This window comes from Camelus ferus, chromosome 12 (assembly GCF_009834535.1).
Source record: "Camelus ferus isolate YT-003-E chromosome 12, BCGSAC_Cfer_1.0, whole genome shotgun sequence".
Taxonomy (NCBI): Eukaryota; Metazoa; Chordata; class Mammalia; order Artiodactyla; family Camelidae; genus Camelus; species Camelus ferus.
The window spans coordinates 17,989,960-18,014,092 of record NC_045707.1 but is presented as its reverse complement, the minus strand read 5'-3'; the positions used below and the strand labels follow the sequence as shown (position 1 = coordinate 18,014,092).

Sequence of the window (24,133 nt, the reverse complement as noted above, 5' to 3'; positions counted from 1 at the left end):
CAAAGTGTGAGTCCTTGCCACTGGCTATGAAAGAATTTGCAACAGAGGCAGAGGGACAAAGTGAAAAGCTGTTTTATCACTCAAAAAAGGAAAAGGAAAGAAATTGTTCAAGTAGGGAGCCATCAGCCAAGACGGCTGGTCAAGGCAGCTCCAGCTCCAGGTCAGGCCATGTGGACTTTTATTGGAAGCTTCTGCCATCATATCCTCCTTCTGGGTGTGCTGGAGCCAATTACCTTTTTTTCTGTCCTTGTGTGGGCTTTTCCCATTGTCATGGCAATTGTCAACTGTCATGGCACTGGTGGGTGTGTCATTTGGCATGCTAATACATTACAATGAAGGATGAATATATAATGAGGCTCAAGGTCCACTGGAAGGCAAATCCTCTGCCATCTTGGGCCTAGTTTATTCTAACCAGTTCTTCTTTCTTTTCTTTGTGGCTGCCTCCGGAGACTTAGAATAATTGGTTTCTATTCAAGGGAGAAGCAAGGGTATGATCCTGGGGGCAACAGCCTCAGTAACATGGGGCAATAAACAAGAGGCAGGGGTTGGTGAGGGGGCCTGCAGTGTCCTACTCTGTATCAATTATGTTTAGAATAATGTAATAATTATCTACAGCACATATCACCCTTGGCTCTGAAATAGTTCCAAACGTGTCATTCTCTTTAATTCAGAAAATATGTAGTAAGAATGCACAAGGAAGCAAAAATATAAAAAACAAGTTTGCTGAGTATTGGGAGTTATTACAAGAGGGACACACCAAGATAAATGTGACAGAGTCCAAATTAAATAACATGGGGCAAGGCAGGCATTCTCTTGCTTTATCAACTCCTGGAAAATGAATCAGTAACCTCAGTAATACAAGAATACTACCACTTGGTTAAAAGGACAAACTTTCTGAGGGACACAGGTAGTAATTCATTATATTTCCCCTTTTTCTAACTCCTTTCCTCAAACCGATTTATTTTCTTTCCCCTAAGATAGGTTTTATCCTGTTGGGGAAAAAAAATGACTTTCTTTGTAAATTGGAGTAAATAATACCTTGATTGAAGTATGTAAGTTGAAGATGCTTAGGGACCTTTGAAAAATGTCAGTCAGCTACTTAAGAGAAAATCAGTGGCTTGCAAAAAAAAAAAAAAAAATTCAGACATTATATATTTACTAAATAGATTTTCTTTTTAAAGAATAAGCAGTCCAAAATGGGTACAAAAGCCCAGGGTTTACTGTGACCTAGACAATCAAAAGCAGAGAGTTGATCTTTGATTAAACTCATTTTACCTGTGGAGTGAGCTATAAGGAGGCTCCAAGACAGAGTCTGGTTTCCAACAGTGTCCACTGCCAAAGGGCAAACTCAGAACATCTCCTTCCCTCGTAGAAACTGGGACATGGATGAGAAGTCTTTCTCTGAGCAGCCCTTCAACTAGCCCTTCTCGCACATCATCCTGTAGCTCTGATAGGCTTGACTGTCCAGAAGGATTGGGCTCTTTGTGATAGTAACAGAGTCTTATGCTAATTCCAGCTCCTTAGCCGTGAGTGTTATTCTGAATCCACCCTGACAGTTCTTAGGTGAGGGAACTCCATCCATCACTCCAGGTACAGGATTATAAATGTCACTTGACCAACACTGTCTTGAGCTTATATTTAGGATTTTAGCTAAGAGTTTTGGGTCAAGCCCTAACCTGATTCCCAGATTCATAGCTTCAGCAGTTCCAATCATACAAATAGCTAACAGCAGGCTGCTGTAGCAGAGCCTTGCAGTCTGCCCAGTCCCAAGGGCTCCATAACACACCACATCGCAGCCCTTATACCCCAGCAACTCCTGAGCAGCAGCAAATTCATCTTTGACTCCTCCCACCATAAACATTAGGTTTTCAGACTGAGCCACTCCCTACACCATCAGAAACAGGAGCCTCCAGAAAAACTGCTCCAATTTTCTCAACTTCTTTAGTTAATTCTTTCAAAACCGTAGGATTGATAGCTCTGGAATCTGTTGATAGTGAGCTTTTCTTCGCTTTTTTAAAAGAATTCCATTTGCTCCCAAAATAAGCTTCTGTTGCATTGATACTGGTGGGCAACATTGTTAATAATTCCATCCACTTTCTCGCTACATCTGCTGGGGAAGACTCCGCTGGGAAATCTAGACACTCTTAGCATGCATCAGGGAACAAACCTAGACACTCTTAGCTTGGATCAGGGAATATGTTATAAATAGTGAGTGAATAGCTGTGTTTCATGAGTTTTTTTGCCAGTGGATGCCCCATGTTGCCTAGTCCAATGAATCCAGCTGGAGTCTTTGAAGCCACTGAGCCAGAACACATCACTGCAAGGCTGGCCACTGCGGGTGGCCTCAGTAGGGAGGCTGGAGGCGCTCCACGGAGCGATAAGGAAGCTGTCCTGCTGTCCCCACCCCCGCTCAGCACAGTGACCTCTGTGGCTCCCTGAGAGCCCACTGACTAGGAGGGTACGTGGGTCCGCATGCACCGACCATATGTTTTCAATTCTATTGGATATTTACTTACAAGAGGAATTGCTGGGTCATATGCTAATTCTATGTATAACTTTTTGAGGAACAGCCAGACTATTTTCCAAAATAGCCACACCGTTTTACATCCCCACCGGCCATGTGTGAGGGCTCCAATTTCTCCGCATCTGCGCCAACACTTGTTACTGTCTGTCTTTACTCATATAAGCTTTCTAGTGGGTGTGAAGTGGTGTCTCATTAACTGTCCTGTCAGCATCCACTCTGGCCCTCTTCCAGTTCATACTCCATATTGCAATCTGGGAAATGTCTTTCTAAAGCCAACTGCTGTCACCCCATTGCTTAAAATTCAATGGCTTTGCGTCATCCTAAAGACAAAGGTAGAAACTATTTTTACATGTATGCATTCATTTTTTGTTGAAGAGGTAACGTGGTCACATGATTTGAAAACCAAAAAGGATAAAGAGGTATGAAGTGAGAAGTCTCCCTCCCACTCTTGTTTTTCATCTACCCAGCCTCCCCCAACCCACATACCCTGTGATTCTTCTATTTACTTCCACAGTTTCTTCACTACAGTCAAGCAAATACTGACATACAAACAGCAAACTATGCAGAGTTTAATTTGCAACTTTTCCCCCCACTTAATATATCTTGGAGATATTGCCATATCAGTACAGAGTGTCCCTCATCTTTTTCACAATCTCCTTTTATTCTTTTGTACCATGTACAATGTACGATAATTGATGTAAACAGTCAATGGACATTTGTGTTGTTTTCAATCTTCTGCTATTCAAAACAACATTGCAATAAATAACCTGACAAAGATAGGTCATTTTACATATTTTCTTTTTATGAATATTGATGAATTACCCTCCATAGAAGTTATATTTATTTACATTTCAACAGCAGTGTATGAGTATCTGTTTCCTCCAATTTGTCCAACAAAGGAACACTCAAAATCTGATTACTGTAATGTCCACAGTGGGCCGCCCGGCTACTTCTCTGGTCTCCTTTCATACTGGTCACCCCTGATATTCTGCCCTCCAGTCCCTAGGCTTCTTTCATCCCTCCAGGAGATCTTGGTTCCTTGCAAAGAAGGGCCTTTGCACTTGCTGCCCCTGCAGCCTGGAAAGCTCTCCCCATCTCTCTCCCTTTTGCCCAATTAACTCTTGTTCATTCATCAGCTCTCAGCTCCAGGATCTTTTCTTCAGGGAAGTTGCCTTGTCACCCTAGTCAGGTAAAGCTCTTTTGTTGTAGCTTCTGGTAGAAACTTACCTGTCCTTTAGCACACTTATCTCAATTTATAAACATGATTCAGTAATTACTTGATTAATGTTAGCCTCCTACATTAGACTGTAAGCTTCTTGAAAGTAAGGACTGTGTTCAATACCACTTAGCACTTCGCATGGTGCCTGGTACCTAGGAGGGTATCAATGAATAAGCTGTTAAATGAATAACTGCATGAATGAATGATTAGGCAACTAGAGCATTGTGGTTTTGGAGTTAGTCAGACAGACCTGGATTCACATCCTGACTCTGACACTTATTGTGTGACCTTGAATAAGTTATTTAACCTCTCAGACCATCAATTTCCTCATTTGTAAAACAGTGGCAGTGGTACCCATCTCATAGAGTTGTGATGAGATAACCATGTATCTGTCACATAATAAGCACTTATTATATGCTATCATGTATTACTACCATGATTCTCATACACATGAAGAATTTACACTGTTAGACTAGATGATTTTAACCTCTATGCTGTACCCTCATAGGTTACCGGTATCCTCCATGTGCCTCTTCACCAACCTGCTAGTTGGAAAATTCTTCCTCAGAATTAATCACAGAGTATTCTAAAAGCACTGAAATAATGCTTTTAAAGCTTATTTCAGCTCATTCATTAAATCCATAATTATTTATCATGCTTCTGTTATTCCTTCATTTAACAAAAATTTCTCAAGCTAGCCAGGGACTCTTCTAAGCACTGGGGAAAACACAAGAGAAAAAAATCTTTCTTTCATATAGGTAATATCTTGATGGGAAAGGTAGAATATAACTACATAATAAAATGTCAGATAGTGATGTGTACTGTGTAGAAAAATTAACCCAAAGTAAGGGGTGGGGAGAAGCTTTGGAAGCCATGGGAAAGTATTCATAGAGCCTTATAAGCCATGAGAAAGAGTTGAGATTTTATTCTAAGTGTGAAAAGAAGCCTCTGGAGGGTTTTGAACAGGGAAATGACATGATCTGATTTTCATTTTTAAAAAATCATTCTGTAAACCAAAGTTAATAGAAGCATTATTCTTAATAGCCCAAAGATGGAAACAACCCATCAACAGATGAGTGGATAAACAAAATGTGGTATATGCATACAATGGAATAGGAATCGTATACAGTCTTAAAGAGGAAGGAAATTCTGACAAATGCTACAATATGAATGAACCTTGAAGATATTATGCTAAGTGAAATAAACCAGCCACAAAAGGACAAATATTGTATGATTCCATATATATATGAAGTACCTAGAATAGTCAAATTCAAATTCATAGAAACAGAAAGCAGTTGCCTGGGACTGGAGGTGGGGAGGTGCTGGGAATGGAAAGTTGTTGTTTAATGGGCACAGAGTTTTGTTTTGGAAAGATGAAAAAGTTCTAGAGAAGGATGGTGGTCACAGTTGCACAACAATGTGAATGTACTTAATGCCACTAAACTTTATGCTTAAAAATGGTTTAAATGGTATAATAACAACAACAACAATAATAATAATTCTGGTCCACTGTGTGGTGAAAGAACAAAATAGGGAGAGCTGGTTTAAGTGGAAGCAGGGAACCCAGTTAGGAAGCTACTGCTGTAGTCCAAGGAAGGAATGTGGTGACTTGGATGGAAGTTGTGGAGATGATCTGCAGTGGTCAGACTCTGAGTTTGTTGTTGTTGTTTTTTTTTTTTTTAAGGTAGAACTTAGCAGATTTGGACTGGATGTAGAAATGAAAAAAATAGAGAAATCAAGGATGAACCCAAGAATACTGAGTAACTGGGAAATAATTGGTCATTTACTGAAATAAAGAAGATGGCAGAGGAGCAGATGTAAGTACATTCGTACAAGGTTAAGTTGAAGATGCCTATCAGATATCCAAGTGGAGATGTTGAAAAGACCATTGGATTTGGCAGTCTGGAGCTCAGGGAGAGGTCTTGTCCAAAGAGAAAAAAAAAGAGTTATCAGGGTATGTAAAGGAGTTAGATAAAGTCATCTATGGGGCAGGGGTAGCCAGAGTAGAAAAGTGGGCCCTGCACTTGGCCTCTGGCCTGCCAATATTTAGAAACTGGCAAGAGAAGAGGAATGAGAAAAGGATACAGAATGAATGACCACTCTCTCGCTCCCTCATCTTCGGAGATGGCCTGGTTCTGTCTATGGAGTGTGTATCTATTTTTACTTTAACCTAAGCACACAACCCGCACAGCTTGTGGCCTTCCTCTCACCTTCTGAAACAGCCTACACTCTACGTAGTATGTACCTTTCTAAATAAATCTATCTATACTCAAAAAAAAAAAAAAAAAAAAGGAAATGAAAAAAAGAATGAATGGCCAGCGAAGGAGAAAACCAAAAGTATAAAAAAAGGATTCAAGGAGGAAGCTATCAAATGTGTCAAATTCTGCTGATAAATTATGTAGGATGCAGGCTGAGAATTGGCTATTGGATTTTGCAAGGATAGTGAATTTTTAAGAATGGTTTTAATTACATGCTAGGGATGGAATTTTGCCTGCAATGAACTGAGGAGCGAATGAAAAGTGAGAAGATCGAGGCAGCAAACAAAAGCAAGTCTTCCAAGTGTTGCGGAAAGATCAGCCCTGTCTCTGATGAGCAGAATAATTCGGAGACAGGGTCTTGGAGCTTAGAAGGAAAGAGACAGCTTTATTGCTTTGCTGGGCAAAGGGGACTCACAGCAGGCTGGTGCCTTCAAAACTGTGAACCCCCCTTGGGGATGGTGTAGTGTGATTATATAGACATAGCTGAAACAATAAAGCACTGATAACAATGAACAGAGTCATTTTCTCATCAGAAGACTTAGAGTGGCGTCATGATGTTTCCAGGCGACTAGTTTTATAGAGCCTAGCGGTTGTCACTTTTTGATCTCTTTATCTCGTAAGTACGTAAGCACCCAAGGCGTGGTCTTCTTGGTAATCCTATTTTGTAAGATTACAGAATTGTGACCTCCCTGGAGAACAACTCAGAAACCAAGTATGATTATTGTTTTCGATTATTGGAATAAAGCAGAAACAGTAAAATTACTAGCTTTAGTTTTAACAATGGGCCTGAAATTGTGAGTAGCAACTCGTCAGTCAGATCAGCCGACCGTTTTAAGGGCAAGCATAAGAATAAGCAATCTGTTAGCCTAAATGTGGCCATTTTATTAATCCTCTTTCACAAGGAGTGCTGGAAAACAGAGAAGCAGAGAGACGGAGCAGTAATCATAAGAGAATGGGCAGTTTGGGAAGGACTTTTTAAGAGGGAAAGTTTAAAGCATGTTTGTAAACTGATGAGAATTGTCCAGTAGAGAGAAAAAAAATAATATTGCTGGAGAAAGAAAGGATAATTGAAGGAGCAAAGTTCCTAAGTAACCAGGAAGAGAGGTGTTCAAGTTTACAGGTCAAGACACTGACCTTAGCTAAGACAGTTCAGTTAGCACAGTGTAGTGATTGAGAGGATGAGCTCTTGTTACCTGAAAGCTGGGTTTACTTCTTGGTGAATGTCAAGCCAAAAGATACAGCCAAGACAGAGATCAAGAGAAGGAAGGATTTATTATTTACAGCAAGTAAGAAAAACACTTGGGATTTTTCCCAAAGCAGTATTCCCTTGAACATCAAATTTAGGAAAGTTTTAAGCTAAGGGTACGTGCATATTCCTGCAAGGGCTTGAGCTGAGGAGAATTCAGCATAGAATTGGGGCAAAGGTTGATAGAGTCCAAGCTTTGGTTGGTTGATTGAGGGTCAGAAAAGTCCAACATTGTCATTCCATTCTCCACCTGGGTGTGGGCCTTAGTTCCTGCAGAACTTAAAGATAGGTATCAGATTGTTATATATATCTCCTGAGGAGGAACCAGGATTCTACTTTTTCTCCAAACTATTGTTTTTTGACTGCTTTTCCTTTGTTTGTGCATTCCCTCGCTTCCTTTAAGATCATTCATTACTGAGATCTGTTCAAGGGAAGCATTGTGTCCAGGCTTAGATCACAAAATGGCATCCAGAGAGAGGAACAATTTGAAACAGATCTTGGTGTCTGAAGTAGTGGAGGAAAATTTTGTTGGAAGTAAAAAGATCAAGATGAAAAGATTAAGTAAATTATCCACATGTTGACTTAAGTTGCCAAGAATGATGACAAAAGTAGTGATTAAAAAGAAAGATTTTGAGCCAGATGCTGAAATATTAACAAATACACAGGAGTGACCAGGAGGTCTGTAAATGACCACAATAAGGTGAAGTAGCAAGTCATGTGGTCTGATGATATGTGTTTCAGAGAAACAGCTTGGGCTTTTGAAGGAGAAAGATGGAGAAAGGGTCTGGATGCAGCAACAGACAGAAAGGAAAATATTTACCTTCCTCCAATGTATGTGAAAGAAAAAACAGCTACCACTCCAGGGAAAGTAAGGTTCAATTTGGGAGACGGGGAAGGGTATAGCTCAAGTGGTAGAGCACATGCTTATTAGCATGGATGAGGTCCTGGGTTCAACCCCCACTATCTCCTCTAGGAATAAACAAATAAATAAACCGAATTACCTCCCCTCTCTCATATATATAATTTTTAAAAATAGTAATGGGTGGGAGAAGTGAAGGAGACATTCAGAGAGGTTGAAGCTATAGAAGATTTTGTAGTTACTTTCCTAGACCTAAGGAAGGCGCTATAAAATTGCGAAGCAGCATGAGTCACCTATCACTTGCTTTCTAAGAACTTCAGGTAGGCCTATGACAGGTAGGTGAAGATATAAAACTGTGGCACGGGACCAAATAGCATCCTTTTCCTACCGGGTCTGTTGGTCAATGAGCATTTACTGAACATACCTTAGCACATCAAAAGCGAATGGCATCCTCCTTGAACAGATGCGAAAAATGAGGCTCAGAAAGGAGAAGCGGTTTATTGCAGGTTCTGCCTTAGTTAGAGGCCAATTCAGGTCAGGAACCCAGGACTCTATCTTTCCAGTACACCAGGCTGTGTGCTGAGTCCTGAACTGGGTGCTATAATGAAACCAGAAGGAATATAATCTATGTTCTCCACACACTCCATGTTTTTCATTACAGTCTAGGTGAGAATACAATGCTCACAAATGAAATAACTTCAGCAAACAACATAACCACAAACGTAACATAAGCTACAAGTCGTGTCCATCAGTGCCGAAGGGTGGCACTGTAAAGTCACATGTGGTTTTTTTAAGGAATGTTTTCTGGTGATAGTAAATTTGTTTATATGCTTTTATTAACTCCTATAAATAATTCATGAGAATTGAAGAAAAGTTGGAAAACACAGAAATCTGGAAAGAAAAAGCAAACTACTTCTGAGGTCCCATCACCCAAACAGAATCACTAATTGTTAATATTTTGGCATATTTCCATCTAGTCTTTTTTTCTAGACATAGACTTTTAAAAGTAATAAGTGAATATATGACTTTAATATGCAAAATATGCAAATAGTTCAAAATTGAGGTTAAAAAAAGGTAGATAAGAAAAAATCAGTCTTCTCCCCATTGTCCACCACCCCACATAGTTTCCTTCCCATGAGTCCATTTCTCCTCAGAGATTTATGCTTTCAAGTTTCTAAACAGTTTATTTACATGCATACTGCATCTCCATGAGCTCAGCATCACTCATCATGGCAATATCATACTAGGAATATACTGGATTTGGTGAAGTAATCTTTACAACTGGGACTAAATATTTTATCATCATGGAATTATAAGATTGGAAATGACTTAGAGAATCATTCATTCAACTTCCTGAAAATTAAATAAACTTTTCTAAGAGTTGACAGGAGAGCCAAGATTATAATCTAGGCTTTCTGGTTTTTATGTTAGTGATCCCTTCAATACAACACATTACTAGACACTCACTCAAAAATACTGCAGGTAAACCTTGTGATGCTTACCACAACCTTGTTCTTTGTATTTATGGCCTCTGAAGTTTTGAAGATGGTCATAGTTTTGTTTTGTTTTGTTTTTAATGAGCTTTATTTTGTCTAGAACAAATTATAGATTTACAGAAAATTGAGAAGGTAATACAGACTTTTCATATTCCACATACCCAGTTTCCCTATTATTAATACCTTACATTAGTATGGTATATTTGTTACCTTAATGAACCAATACTGCTTCATGATTGTTAACTAAACTCCACACTTTATTCAGATTTCTTGAGCTCTTACCCAGTGTCCTTTTTCCATTATAGGATCTTATCCAAGATATCACATTACATTTAATCGTCATGTCTCCTTAGGCTCTTTTTAGTTGTGATTGTTTCTCAGAATTTCTTTGTTTTTGATGATCTTGATACTTGTGGTTGGGTATTTTGAAAAATGTCCTTCCGTTGGTGTTTGTTTGCTTTTCTTGTGATCATAGGTTTTGTGTTTTTTTGGGGAGGTGGGGGAGGTATTTAGGTTTGTTTATTTATTTTTAGAGGTGGTACTGGGGATTGAATCCAGGACCTTGTGCGTGCTAAGTATGTGCTCTACCGCTTGAGCTATACCCTCCCCACCATAGGTTTATTTTTGATTTAACAAACATTAGGCTTGTCAACATATATTTGTATATTCTTTTCACATGACATATCTATTTCTAATAATTTATGGCGTCTTCATAAACATTTTTAATGGCTGAAAATCCCTTCTTTGTTATTTAAAATCTGTATGACCTTGGACACATTTCTGAACTTCTCTGAGCCCTTGGTTTCCCTCTCTGTAAATGGTTCTCACAGGATTGTCATGAAAAAGGCAAGTAGATTGTTGAGCAGAGGCAAGACATAATGAAACTTATATTTAAAGATTATTCCAAGAGTGCTGTTTAGCCTAGATTGGTGGGGGAAATAGGTGGCCAAGGGGCAACTGGGCACCAGTTGTTAGACCTTGGAGAAAAGAAAGGGGGATGGTGCCAGAAGCAGACCCTGCCCTTGCAAGAACTGACTGGACATGGTGGGACGAGCTGGGGCCACAAGAAGGGACAAGGGACAAGTTTCTTCCTTGGGGAAACTTGGTGTTGGTGCCCGTAAGAATGGGGGAAGAAGGCGGACTTGTCGGTGAGGGGAAGGCAGGGGCTTGGATTTTGATGTATTTAGTTTCAGGTGGTGGCTGCCTATCCAAGTGATGATGTCTGGAGAGAATCTGAAATCTACATCTGCAGGGAAGTAAGTCCCAAGCCCTGAGCTCTTCCCGGAACTCCAGCAAGCCAAGCTAGAAGGGGTCCATCTTAACTCTCTGTCACAACTTCTAGCATTTACAGAATGTCTATTAAGGCCAGGTGTTGCACAAGACTGGCACCTCTTCTTTTTCACCCTCAATCAACCCTGAAGGCAGGGTATTGTTTTTTGTTTGTTTGTTTGTTTGTTTTCTGAGGGGGAGGTAATTAGGTTTATTTACTTATTTACTCCCAGCCCAGGGTAGGTGTCTTTATCCATACTTCACACATGATAAAACTGAGATTTCTAGAGTTAAGTAACTTGCCCCAAAACATAGGGCAAGTTGGTCACTAAGCAGGAAACAATCCTGTTGGAGTGATGTCAAAGCCCTCCCATTGCTCTTCTGGGGTTAGATCAGAAGGCCTCCAGTCCCTTTGTTTGGCAGATGAGAAACCTGAGGCCTAGAAAGAGGAAGCAACTCAGATAGTTAGAAACTGAGCCAAGGCTGTAAACCAGTTTCTTGCAACTGGCCTGACCGTGAGCAGCACTCAGGGTTAAAGGGCCTGTCATGAGAAAGAAAAGCCTGTAGAGAAATCCAAAAAGAGAAATGAAGAACTCAGCATGGCTCACAAAGCCTTGCCTACAGTTCTTCACAACCACCTCTCCTCTCTCCACGCCCTCCACTTTTGCTACCCAGGTTCCCTGCACTTTCTTCCTACACCACGTGATGGTACACCTCACTGGGCCAGGAATGCCCACCTGCTCCCAACACTCCTGGAAAACTCCTGCTCTTCAAGCCCCAGCCCAAGCGTCCTGTGCTCTGTGAGGTCTTCCCACTCAAACCTCAGGAAAGGACATTCCCCCAGGACACTGCGCAGGACCCCAGCAAAATGAACGCTTTCAGAGAAGCGATTCCATTGTTATCATCCTTCCTTCCCCAGGGTCCAGCATGAGATTCCACCAAATAAAGGCTCGTGGAAGAGAAGGAAAGGAAGAGGGAGAGGAGGTGTGCAAGATTACAGAGATGGAGGACGGCCCCAGGATGAGGAGTCAGGAAAGCTGACTTTATCCCTTTCCTGTGCACACCCAGCCAGAGTCACTGGTCAGAAGCGGTGGAGTGGAAGCCCGCAGAAGGATGCGTACAAACATTGGGCAAGTAGGAAAGGCAGCGGTGAAGCAGAACAGGCGTCCGATCTCCGTATTTATGTTTGCATGCACATAGATTACACATAAACTGCATATTTACACATGAGAAGTGGTACAGGCAGGTTGGGGATTTCTGGAACAAGGGCCTTGCTGAACACTGAGGTGACAGACACTCAGCTAAGGCCTACGAGGGAGAATAGTAGCAGGGAGGAGTTGAGAGATGGTCTTCTGGGCAGAGACAGGGGCAGCCATGTGGTCAGCCCTCTAGGAAGGGGTGGGCCTCCTGAGGACGGGCCAGGGCGGTCAGGCGCTGCTGGACACACTCAGCTGTCAGCCGTGCTTCTGGGTCTGCGTCCCAGCAGTCCTCCAGGAGCTCTCTCAGGCCACCAGGGTCCTGGAAAGAATGACCAGGAGGCAGGCTTGACCCCAGGATCCTGAGTGGCCCCCTGAGTGGCCCCAGGGTGAAAGGTATCTCTCCTGGCCCTATTCTCAACACTCCTCTTCTGATCTTTCTTGCAGCCTTCATCACTGATATCCAGCCCCTTGCACCTTGCTCCATATGAGACAGGTTCTCTCCAGAGAGTCCACCTTTTCCTCTGAGGAGCTAATTTAGGTTAATGGCTTAACATGCAGATGGGAAATTATTCTCTTTCCTCTCAGTCAATCAGGGTCTTCTGCAAACAATGCCTGGGCCTTCTTATCTAGCCCAACAGATTCTTGGGTGGTGGAAATTTCAGATCTGGTAGCAGGGGAAGGGGCTTCCTGTTAGGAAATGAATTTCCTAGGAAACCCTGAAATTTCAGTTAGGCTACTGTTTTAACCCTTTATACCTAGTTCTGGCTTTTATTGGGTCATGGCAGAAACACAAATGAAGAAGTACTGGATTGAATGTTGGGCTCCAGTGTACTAGGAGAGGGGCCATCTTGATGCAGAGCTCAGGGCAGAAGTAAAGCCAAGGAGGGCTTCCTGGAGGAAGAAACTGAGGAACAGGGCAAAATGATGATGGAGTAAAGAAAGACTAGGCAAGACTGAGCAAGAGGAAGGTGCAGCTCAGGAATGGCCTGAGTGAGACCTACTGTGGAAGGGGATGACCTGAAGGACAGAGCAAGTCGGCCCAGCTCCAGCTGAACGTGAGCCAGGAGTGGTGGGAGAGGAGCGGAGACAGGAGTAGGTGGACTGGTCCTGGCAGACAAGTCCTTGAAGCCCATGCTGAGACCCTCCAGGTCCCCAGCCCACCAGCCTGTAGCCTCTTACTGTGGTGAAGCAACACCAGGTGGACGGGATGTAGGGGCGCCTTCTCTCCTCCACTGCCAAGGTCCATAGCTCACAGGTGGTGGGGGTGCTACCCAGTTCTGCCTCATAGGCCAGTTGGAAGGGTGGTGGTCTGCTGTCTGAGACAAGGCACATGAGTTCAGGTGTCAGCTAGCCTGAGGGTGCTCCCTTGTGGAAAGGCCAGGAGGGAGAAGGGCAGAGCTTCCTGGGTCAGGAGGTAGGTGGGTCTAGAATGGGTGAATGGGGCATGGGGGGAGGAAACAAGTCGGGGGGCACTGTTACATCCATCCTTACCAGGTCGCAAATCTGGACAGCGGCTCAGGATCTCCCATAGGAGCAGAGCCAGAGAGTAAACATCCGCTCGCCTGAGGGCTGTGCCCCAGTCCTGTAGGTCTAGAGTCTTGTCCAAGAGCTCCGGTGCCATGTACCTCTGGGTGCCAGCCTGGAGAGCGAGGCATGGAAGGCCAAGAATCATCTCCTTGGCAACCCTCACCGCAATGCTGGTCCACGTGGCATCCCCCTGACCAGACTCAGCAATGTCCCAAACGGGACAGGTGCTGCCGCACTGTTGCCACAACTTCATCAGCATCCTTACCACCATCCTGGGCCTTACGCTTATCCAGAGTACTGACCTCCATGATGGCAGCTGGGCCTCGGGGTTGAGTAGGGGCCCAGGTTGGGGGCTGAGCGAGGCCAGGGAGCACCAAGGCAAGGCCCAGGTCTCCAATGACGCACGACCCGTCATCCCGAATGAGCACGTTCTGGCTGCTCAGATCTCTGTGGGCGATACCTGGTTTATACTGGCCTGTGGGAGAAGCCAAGGCTGAAGGGGCATGGATCTTCTTCCTTTTTCTTTTTGACCCAATCCTTCCCCTCCAAGCTAAGGGAAAATCAGAAACAGCAGTGTGGCTCCTGACTCCCATGGCTTCCTGCTCCCAGCTCACCCACCATCCTGCCAGCGTTCCTCATGGAGAAACGCCAGGCCCTGGGCCAGGGACAGCGCCATCCGCAGAGATCTTCCCCAGTCACTGGTATGCTGGGTCAGGTAGTGGCACAGGGAGCCCTGGGGAGCAGAGAGAAGGGGGGAACACACAAAGCTTGAGGTGGCTGATCCGCCCACGGGAGCAGAGATCAGTGGACAGACTTCCCTGCATCTCCCAGCAGACTTACACACTGACACATCCAGGTGAAGGCAGCGGGCAGCAGAGGTGGGAGAATGCGCATCAGTCAGAGTGACAGGAAGAACAGCATCTCTAGTTCAAGGGTCCTGAGCACGTACTGTGTGCCAGGCCTCCTGGAACCCTCACTACAACCTGGGAGGTAGGCATTCCTGTCAGTTTTAGATGAGGCGCTTGAGAGAGGCAAGTAAACTTGCTGGAAATCACTTGGCGAGAGAGGAGTAGAGCTTGACCTCGAGCAGTCTGAATCCAGCATCACACTGTTAACCACCTCATACTGCCTTACAGGACTTGGGATAAAGACAGAAACAGCAGAGGCAGGGCGGGCTAGGCAAGGGCACCCCTCGTGAACCACCTGGCCTGAGGTGTCAGCCTGTAGCAGAGCGCGGCTTGGGGGAGCTGTTGGGTCGGAAAGCAGCCTTCAAGAAGCAAGCGGGAAGTGAAGGGAAAGGAGTAAAGGAGGCCTTCATTCTACAAACCTTATTGAGTACCTTCCACGTGCCAGGAAAGTTAAACAAACAAATGAAACCAGAGAAGCAGTGATTTCTGAGCTGGGCAGTGAGGCAAAGAAGGGACTCTCCAGAATTCAAGATTTCAGAGGAACTATAGGTGCTGACAAAGTCCCAAGTCATTAGCAGGCTCTCAAGCCCGGTGTGGTCTGGCCCCGCCTACCTCTTCCTCCTCATCCTTATTGCCCATGGTCCTCCCTTTGAGTCTCAGATCCTTCTTCTTTTCTTTCTTTTTTAAAAATAACTAGTTAATTAATTTGTTGGGGAGAGGTAATTTGTTTGTTTGTTTGTTTTTTAATGGAGGTGCTGGGGATTGAACCCAGGACCTTGTGCATGCTAGGCACACACTCAACCACTGAGCTATACCCTCCCCCCTTTTTCTTTTCTTATAGTACCTCTCTTTCCACTTAATGCGCTTGACACTTTACATTTCTTTTTGTGTCTGCTTGATCCACTTCTGTCTCCCTCCTACTCTATAAAATCTGAAAAGGCAGGGATTAGGTATGTTTTCCCTAGTACAGGAAGTGTGACATATAGTTCATAGGTGTTTGTTGAATGAATAAATGAATGAGTTTGGAGGGCTATGCCTGGAGGTATTTCTTTAACAGTGGTTTTCCTTAAGGTTGGGAATATGAATTGTTTTGATTTCTCCCTTTCTTTGTCTATATATTATGAGTAAAAAAAATTTAGCAAGTATTGCTTGTGTAATAAAAAGAAAAAAACAATAAAAATCATTTTTATTGCTCTAGAAAAGAGGCAGTCTAAAGCAGAAGAATAAACATGGACAGGGCCCAGTGGCCATCCAGCGCCCCTCCCACATACACACACAGGCAAACACTCACAGATACATTCCTCCCGCCTCACCTTGGGGTGCAGTTCCAGCACCAGCAGGGGCCCACAGGGCAGGGGGCCAGGGCTGCCCCTGCTGGCGGCGATAAAGCGGACAATGTGGTCATGCTGTAGGCCTGGCAGCTCATACAGTGCTCTCTCGGCTTGGAACTGGGCCACAGCCCTCAGGGGGAAGGCCTTGATGGCTACCAGCTTGCCTCGCAGCTGCCCAGCCCACACCATTGCATGACCTCCTTCCCGGATTACCTGGTGGGGACACGGTGCTGGGTGTGGGTCTCAGTTAGTACTGGGGCTTCCTCCCCAGCACACCCTCCATGAGTGCCTAGAGACCCCCTCCCTTCCTCCCTGGGCACCTGGGAGAAGCACAGCTCGGGCAGCTCGGGCAGCTCGGCACTCCAGTCCCTGCCCGAGTCTGGGTCTGCCTCTGGCTCCGGCTCCGGCTCTGGCCCACCTTGCACTCGGCAGGCATTCCGTTGGAGCAGGGCTGGGGCAGAGAAGAGCCTTAGGGTCAGGGTTCATGGGCATGGAGACTGGGAAGGAGGCTCTGTGGGAGGTAATGGGGATCGGGGAGCCTGGAGGGGGTCAGAACTTGGGGGCAGTGTCCTAGGGTCACAAGAGTGGGGTGGGGCAGACTAGTACCCAAAATGATGCTGCTCAGCAGCAGCAGGAGGAGGAGAACCAGCCCCAGCAGCACCAGCGCCATCCAGATGGACTCCCCTGTGTGTTAAGGCAAGAATGTAGGCTGAATGAGCCTGGCCCCAAATCTGCCCTCTGCTCCTCTCCCTCTCCTCTACCCACCCCCATCCTGGTCACAAGCCCCCTTATCTCCCAGTCACCAGGACAACCAACTTCTCAAGGCCAGTAGGAGGGAAGCTTGGGACGGGAGTAGGGTGGGAATTGGCCCTGGTTCTACCTCTCATCCTAACCTGGGCCCCAGCCCCCACCTGGCTCCAGCACCCTGGTGGCTACCTGGGATGGCCTGGGGACCCTGGGAACCAGGAATCCCAGGGATCCCCGGAGGAGGCAGATGGCTGTAATTGGCATTGCAGAAGTCAGTGCTACAGGAGCAGGTGAAGAGAGTAGAGCTGGGGCTAGGATGGGCTCTGGGGCTTGGGTCACAGTGGGGGGACTCACAGCCTGGCTCGTCGCTGTCCCAGCATCCTGATGGGGTGCGATTGGGAGGAGGAGAGAAAAAGGGAGAAAGGGAGGGAGAGAGAGTGCACCAGCAAGCATAATAGGGGTGGGAACACAGAGGGTGTCCCTTCTCTATCAGAGGCATCCTTTCCACCTCTCAAGGGCTCTTCTTTCCCTCCACACATTCCACTTCTCTCCTCAGCTGCCACCACCCCCTCCATGTGCCTCTCTCCTACCCTGGCTATCACCTGCCACAAGCTGTGCCATTCACCTTGCATCTCCACCTGGGCCTGGTCTTGGTCTTGGGTCAGGTTCCAGATCCCAAAGCAGCAGCGGCTGTAGAGGCAGCGGATAACCCTGGGGGGGCCTGGTCCCGCACCCAGCAGCTTCCCCAGTGTCTTTGCACTTCCCCGCACTCCAGGGGCCTCAAAGAACACACAGGTCCGCCTGCTTGGGGGCGCTGCGGCCCAGGATGGGGAGAGGGGAGGGTGCAAATGGGAGTGAATGCAGGGGCAAAAATAGCAGCCAAAGGAGAGACAAAACACGTTTTACATCCCAGGGCCAGCATGGTAAAGCCACAGGAGGAAACAGGGTCAGCAGAGACCTGGAACCTGATCTCCATCAGGGGGACACATGGCTCTACCCTTCACCCTCACTCACCCACCCCACTCACCATATTCCCAAGGGGTGGCGGCTGCTTCAAGTGCCCCGTCCCTTAATGGGTAGGTGGAGAGACCCTGCCCCTCCCCGTAGACACTCACCTTGCACAGCCGCGGGAAGCAGTGCCCAGAGCCCCAGACACCCCAGCATCATGCTGATGGAGGTGGCAGTGGGAGCTGGGAGCATGAGCCAGCACAGCTGCCCTGGCCAGAGCTTCCTTCAGATAATACTGGGCACTGCGGGGCTTCTGATCCCTCAGTCCCCAACTCCGCCCCCCTCCCTCTTCCCAGTCTCTGTGGGGGAGACGGCTGCTGTGGGGGAGAGGATGGGTATGAGGGAAAGCAGGGAGAAGGAGGAACAGAGAACCAATCTCATATCCTCCTCTATTCAGCCACCTCCTCTTTTCCCTGTAAAGTGGGAGGGGGGCCTTAGAGGCCGCACTGAGAACCTGGTGATGCCTAACTTCAAACCTCTGCCTTTTACTGACCCTGGGAAAAGTGCTGGGCCCCGTCAGCCCTTCCCAGGCTGGAAACCAAAGTGAGGTCAAGTGCTCAGAGCCATTCAGCTGTGCCCAAGAGCCCTTCTAGCCCTTATTTTCTGGGCTCAGATGTGCAAAGTTCCCTGGGCACAGAGAGGCTTCACGGCCCACTCTAGAGTTGACCTCATTTCCCAAACTCAAGAGTCAGAAAAGCAGTTATAAAAAATCACATTGAAAATAGGTGTGATGGTAAATTTTACGGTACCAAAATTTAAAAAAAAGCACATTGAGTCACACACTAAACAAATCACCATTATTGAGAAGGTAACAAACTTTTATTGAGCTAGGGCACAGCTCAGGCTATGAATTTTACAATCATCTCATCTAATTCTCCCACAGAGCTATTTATTATTATCTTCACTTTGTAGGTAAGAAAGCTGAGTTAGGTAACTTGCCCAAAGTCACTCTGATAAGGAAATAGCACAGCTAGGATTTGAACCTAGTAAGTCTGACTCTAAAACTCAGGCTGTGTTCTTTGCATTATGCCATGATGCCTAAAAAAATACAAAATTCAGTAATTAAAAAGTATTTCCATTGAACATAGTATTCCAATATTTTAATATGGATTGAGAAAATGTGAACCATTACCTGCCAGCAGGCCATTAACTAAAAAAAGAACAGTTCAAACTATCACCACCAGAGGCCAGCAGACATAGGAGAAACTCGAGACAAAGTGACGGGGCAGAAGGGCCTCCTCTGATGACTAATATCCATAGTACATCTCCAATATCTATTAAGCTGCAGGAACAGCAAAATACGAAGGGAGGGCACAGGGTGTGTAAAGGGAATGTCAGCATGGAGATGGCAGGAGAGGTCTATAGCTTGTGCTGCAATGGAGAGACAGATAGGAGTCCGACTCCACCAGATTACTGCCAGAATGAGAAACCAGTGATTGGTGATCATTTCCACACCTCTGAGCAGCTAGCTCCTATGAGAATTAGAGTCAAAGGAGACAGGTTCCCTGTTTTCCTAGCCTTCTGTTCCCCTGGTGGCTTCCTGGAAACCCTTTCTGGGAATAGGCTGGCTTACATCAGGGATGAGGGTCTGAGTACTTTTTTTTTTTTTAATGGAGATACTGGGGATTGAACCCAGGACCTCGTGCATGCTAAGCATGCACCCTACCACTGAGCTATACATATACCCTTTGATTCTGAAGCCTTTTTCCTGGGGACCCTGCATGAAAGGAGAGGGTAAAAGCTCCAGTAGTGTGGAGCAGCAGTGAGTGGTATGACCAGGGCTAGAGGCAGATGGATAAGTGTCCATCCTTAGTTGGGCCCTTTTGGGAGTCTGCAGAGCCCTGCAAGTGAGGTGGAATGTTGTACTTAGTTACAGCTGTCTTCCTTCACCAGCTCCCAGATCAGGTAAGTCTGGGACTGGGGGAGGAGTTGAAGGTAAAATAGCTTCTTGTGTCAGGAGTGTCTCAGGAGACTCTCCTCCAAAGGAGAGCAAGATAAGGATCAGGTAAGGAGGGGAGAGTCTCCTCACCCAAAACCTTGGATAACTACTCTCAAGATAGAAACATTCCAGCCAGGTTTATGGGAAATATACCTGCTCTGGGGCAGTCAAAGTTTAGAGTTGGGATGGTGAGAGAAGGGGTAAGAATTTGACAGCTGGGGGATTAACAAGGTCCTGAGAAAGAACTTCAGCATAGGAAGAAAGGCTTCCAGGATTCCACATGCACAATGCTCCTCATTAGGATCAATAATTTACCTTTGACTCCACTGACGACAGAGCTACAGTGAGTTGTTTATTCATTCAATTCAGAAAGTATCTGTTAGGTCCCAGTCTTAGAAAGGTATTTCACTAAGTGCTGAACCTACAAAAATATGTGATTCCTGCCCTCCAAGAACTCATAGTCTAGAAAGGCAGGAAAATATGTCAATGAGCAACGAGGAAAGTATGTATCAGGCTAGGGGTATGAGCAAGGAGCTATATAAGCAGAAAGATCAAATAAGCTAATTCTGTCCAGAGTGTAGAAGACAAGTGCCCAGAGGCACTTTTCCCTTTTTCACAGAGAAAGCAGTATTTAAATTCAAAGGTAAACACACTGAAAACAAATAGGAGGGTGATTATCACAGGCCAAGGGAACAGCAAGAATAAAGGTATAAACACAGAGTGTGTGTGTTGCAGCTGGGGTGGGGGGATGGGGGTAAGCAGAAGAAAGGGGTATGAGATATGAAGCAGAAAATCACCCCAGAGATAGACTGGAACCAGATTGGAAATGTTAGACTCTTCCTAAAAGCAAAGGATTTTAGGCAGGGGTCTGGTGGCAATGTGGAAGATAGATGCCTGGGGCTCAGGGAGACTGGAAGCAGGGAGATCAGTTACAAGACCTAAGCAGTAGCCAGGGTGAGTACCAGAACAGTAGAAATAAAAATAAAAGAGGGAAAAAACTGAGGTACATTGTATTGGTAATATTGACAGGATTGGTTATCAAATGAATGTTGGTAGATGAAAGGGAGGGTTAAAAGATGATTTTCAGGTTTCAAGTATAAGTGATCGAGGGGTAGTAATTCTGTTTAAGTGAGGTGGGGAACACAAAGGATGGTTTCCCTTTCTTACAGGTTGATTTCGAGTGATCTGTGGGACATCCAGATGAAACTGTCCACTGAGCAGGCTGCCAGGTTGAAAGAAAAGTGAGAGGTGTGGATTTGGGAGTCACCAACATACATGTAATAGCTAAAGAGTGGATGCCACTTGTTTAGGGGTGAAAGGCAGAGTAAGGAAAGGACACAGGACAGGGAACACCAGTATTTCAGGGACAGAGGAAGAAGTGGCTAGGAAGGAGGCTAAACAAATAGAAGGGCTGAGGGAGAACCAGGAGCGCATCAGTTTCACACTCTGGGAAGGCAGTACTGAGATGCAGTTGTTGCAGAGGCTAAGAAGCTAAGGACTGAAAGGCGACTGCAGCAGGCAACCAGGGTGCTGGTGTCGATAAGAAACACTTTGATAAACAGTGGGTTGCTGAACAAAGTGACCTGAGGGGTGAAAAAAAGAGAAAAATGGAATGTAAACTACTTTCACTAACTTTGGAAATGGAAACAACTAGATCAGTAGCTTGAAGAGAAAGGTTTTTCAAAAGGTGGGGTGGGATCTTTTAACACGCTTATAGGCTGACACAAGGGAACCCAGGAGAGACTGAAGATGAAAGGAGAAAATACTATTCAAACAAAGAACAAAAAGAAGTCAAAGAAAATGAGGTTAAGAGAACAAGTGGCAGGATTGGCTTTGCAAAAGAAAAATACTACTTCTCTCCTAAGAAGAGAGGAGGTAAACTGGTATTGATGAATACATAGATATTTGTTAGAGAGAACAGAGGAAAGTTTGAAGAAATTGATGCTTCCACTTTCTCTATGAAATAGGATGTAAATCATCTGCCAAAAAAAATGGGGTCAGGATTGGGAAAAATGGTATGTTTCACTCACCAGACTATGAAGTACTTGATAGCAGGGTCTGTCTTATTTCATTTTTTTATGCTCAACCTAGCACATAGTAAGGGCTCAATAAATGTTTACTGACTGAATAGATGACAGAACTATTAAAGGCCCACTTAAGGCTGCAAAGCCCCAAAATAAACAACCCTCCCCAGAAAACAAAAACCCTCCAGTAAAGTCAAGTATTAAAATGTTATATTGTTAATGGCTACATAAGGAAATCAAATGACTGAGTGACTGACAAAGCCGACACAGGGAGTCAAATGAGCCAAAATAATCAAGAATGCTGGTAGTTATAGTACAATCAACCAAGGATTCCTGGATAGGTAGGAAGGGAAGAAAGCCATAGGCTGATGGGAAATTGGAAAGGCTGTCAGAGTGATTTCATTTTCAGAAAGGGCCACAATCCAGATTCAATCATTTTAGACAGAGGCTGTTATTAACTGAACGTAAAACATGTTGGAGCTAGATCTTGGTTTCTAAATACCATTCTTCAATTAAAAGAACAAAGGCTCTTAGAGACCTGGCTGTTACAAGGCTGGGGTAGGGAAAATATAGTATATGTATCAGAAAGTAAGAAAGTGCTCAAAAAAATAAAAGGATGTAGACATATCAAAGGAACACAGGAGCCAACTTGAAAGCTCTCCCAATGTCCAAAGTTGGGACAATCTGAGCAACAAAAATAGAGCTGGATTATAACCCAACCATAAAATAAATATACATGAGTCACCACTAATGTAAATGAATGGAGAAGAGACTTTCCTCACAGAAGCTTAATTTCCATCAACCCCATTAAGGGTGGGCTAGACTTACCAAATTCCAAAGAACAGGGAAAGAGCAACAGTGGAGGAACCTGGCAAACTACCTTAATCAGGTGCTGAAGGTTTTGTCATCAGCAATGTCATGTGGCTATCACAGACCCCTCGACAGGATGTGATGAGAGGGGGATTTTACCTGTGTGGTATTTTTTTTCCCCAAAAACCTGTAAGCTCAGTCTAATAATGAGAAAAACATCAGACAAATTCAGATTGGGGGACATTCTACAGGACCCCTGGCCAATACTTCCAAAGACTGATAAGGTCATGAAGAACAAGAAAAGACTAAAAATCTGTCACAGAGGAAACTAGGGAGACATATCAACTAAATGCAATGTGGGTATCCTGAAATAGACCCTGGAACAGAAAAAGGACATCAGTGGATGAAGCCCATAAAGCCTGGGGTTTAGCTACAGTAATATACTAGTGTCAGTTTCTTAGTTTTGACAACATATCATAAAACTGTTAACAGAGAAAACTGGGGAAGGGGCATATGGAAACCCTCTGTACTATCTTTGCATTTTTCCTTTGAATTTAAACATATTTTAAAATAAAAACCTTATTAAAAAAAAAAAAGGCTGGGGGTGCCCCTGTTTCTCTGGGTCCTCCACATTTCTATGTAGTTGTGGCACATTAATCTGGTCTTGAAACTGTTTACCTGGGAGTGAAGCGCAGGACAACTGTGCTGATTAATATGTATGTAACATATGTATGAGGCTGGAAACCTTTGTTGGGTTCAGTATATGAAGTTATAACCATATTCTCCCCATTCCCAACCATCTCAACACACCAGAGACATGGCTTTTTATTAAAAAAAAAACTTTTTTTTAATTGGTTTACAAAGGAGCTACAGACTACATTGAAACTAATCTTTGTACAAAAAGGAAGAAAAAAAAAAAAAGCCCCCAAACACCCAGAGACAAAAGGTAGAGGGAGAGGAAGAAAGGAAGATACAAAAGAGCAGGAAGAAACTAAGACAAGAGATTAGCATCATACATACACAAGATGGGGGGGGGGGGGAAGAGCAAGAAAGATGAGAGCATTTAAAAGTATTTCCCCACACAGCCCTGGTGATAATTGGATTGGAACCAACAACAAACACAGCATGAGATTATTAAGAGGTTTAAAAAGGCAACAGTGGTATGGAGACTGGTTATTGCCAGTGTTAAAAGAGAAAAATAAACTTGTTTTAGGCACCAGAGACTGGAGAACTGCTCCTCTCTCCCAGAGGATGACAAACTCGGGAAGAGTAAGCAGGCCCTGGGGCAGCTGCCATTGGTGTGTGTAGAAGGGGTCTCCTCAGGTCAGTCTCAGCATATTTCCCCATCTTTCCCCAAAGTCTTTGTGCCCCAGACTCCAGGTGAGAGCTAAGGGATGCCACTGGGAGAAAGGGGTGATCAGAAACATGAAGACTTGCCCTTGAGCACACTGTTCAAGAGCAGGTGCTGGGAAAGTGGGGGGGCTGGCTAGAGAATCCCATTTCTCTGTGGAGAAGGCACACTGTAATTCCTGAAGGGTGAGCGAGAGGAAAATACACACACCAGGAGAGGTATCAACAAGGTCCTCACCATTGGCAGCCTCAGCTTAAACCCATTTGTTATATGTTTTCTCAGACACTGAAGGGAGCTGAGGGACAGATTACCACACCTCTTCTTGCTTAGCTGGGACAAGTCTGGGGTTGTTTGATAATGAGGAAAGGGGAAAATGGGACAAAATACTCATTTATCGTGAATGTTGAGGAGGAAATCT

The 24,133-nt window shown here is 44.8% G+C and overlaps 1 protein-coding gene and 1 pseudogene across 2 annotated transcripts; both read right to left on the bottom strand.

Annotated features, from left to right (window-relative positions):
- Positions 1-1,348: 1,348 nt before the first annotated feature.
- LOC102509167 lies at positions 1,349-2,568 on the bottom strand (annotated as a pseudogene).
- Positions 2,569-12,037: 9,469 nt separating this feature from the next.
- Positions 12,038-23,049, bottom strand: AMHR2 (anti-Mullerian hormone receptor type 2). Of its 2 annotated transcripts, XM_014557384.2 has the most exons (11): positions 17,699-23,049; positions 17,209-17,397; positions 16,773-16,964; positions 16,443-16,520; positions 16,157-16,287; positions 15,819-16,049; positions 14,216-14,330; positions 13,900-14,072; positions 13,562-13,709; positions 13,250-13,386; positions 12,038-12,389 (listed from the first exon to the last, which is right to left on the bottom strand). In XM_014557384.2, the coding sequence occupies exons 1-11, from the start codon at positions 17,781-17,783 to the stop codon at positions 12,252-12,254; spliced, it is 1,617 nt and encodes a 538-aa protein (XP_014412870.2). In that variant the 5' UTR covers positions 17,784-23,049; the 3' UTR covers positions 12,038-12,251. The 2 variants fall into 2 exon arrangements, with proteins under 2 accessions (XP_014412870.2, XP_014412871.2); XM_014557385.2 differs by lacking the exon at positions 16,773-16,964.
- Between the last annotated feature and the right edge of the window lie 1,084 nt (positions 23,050-24,133).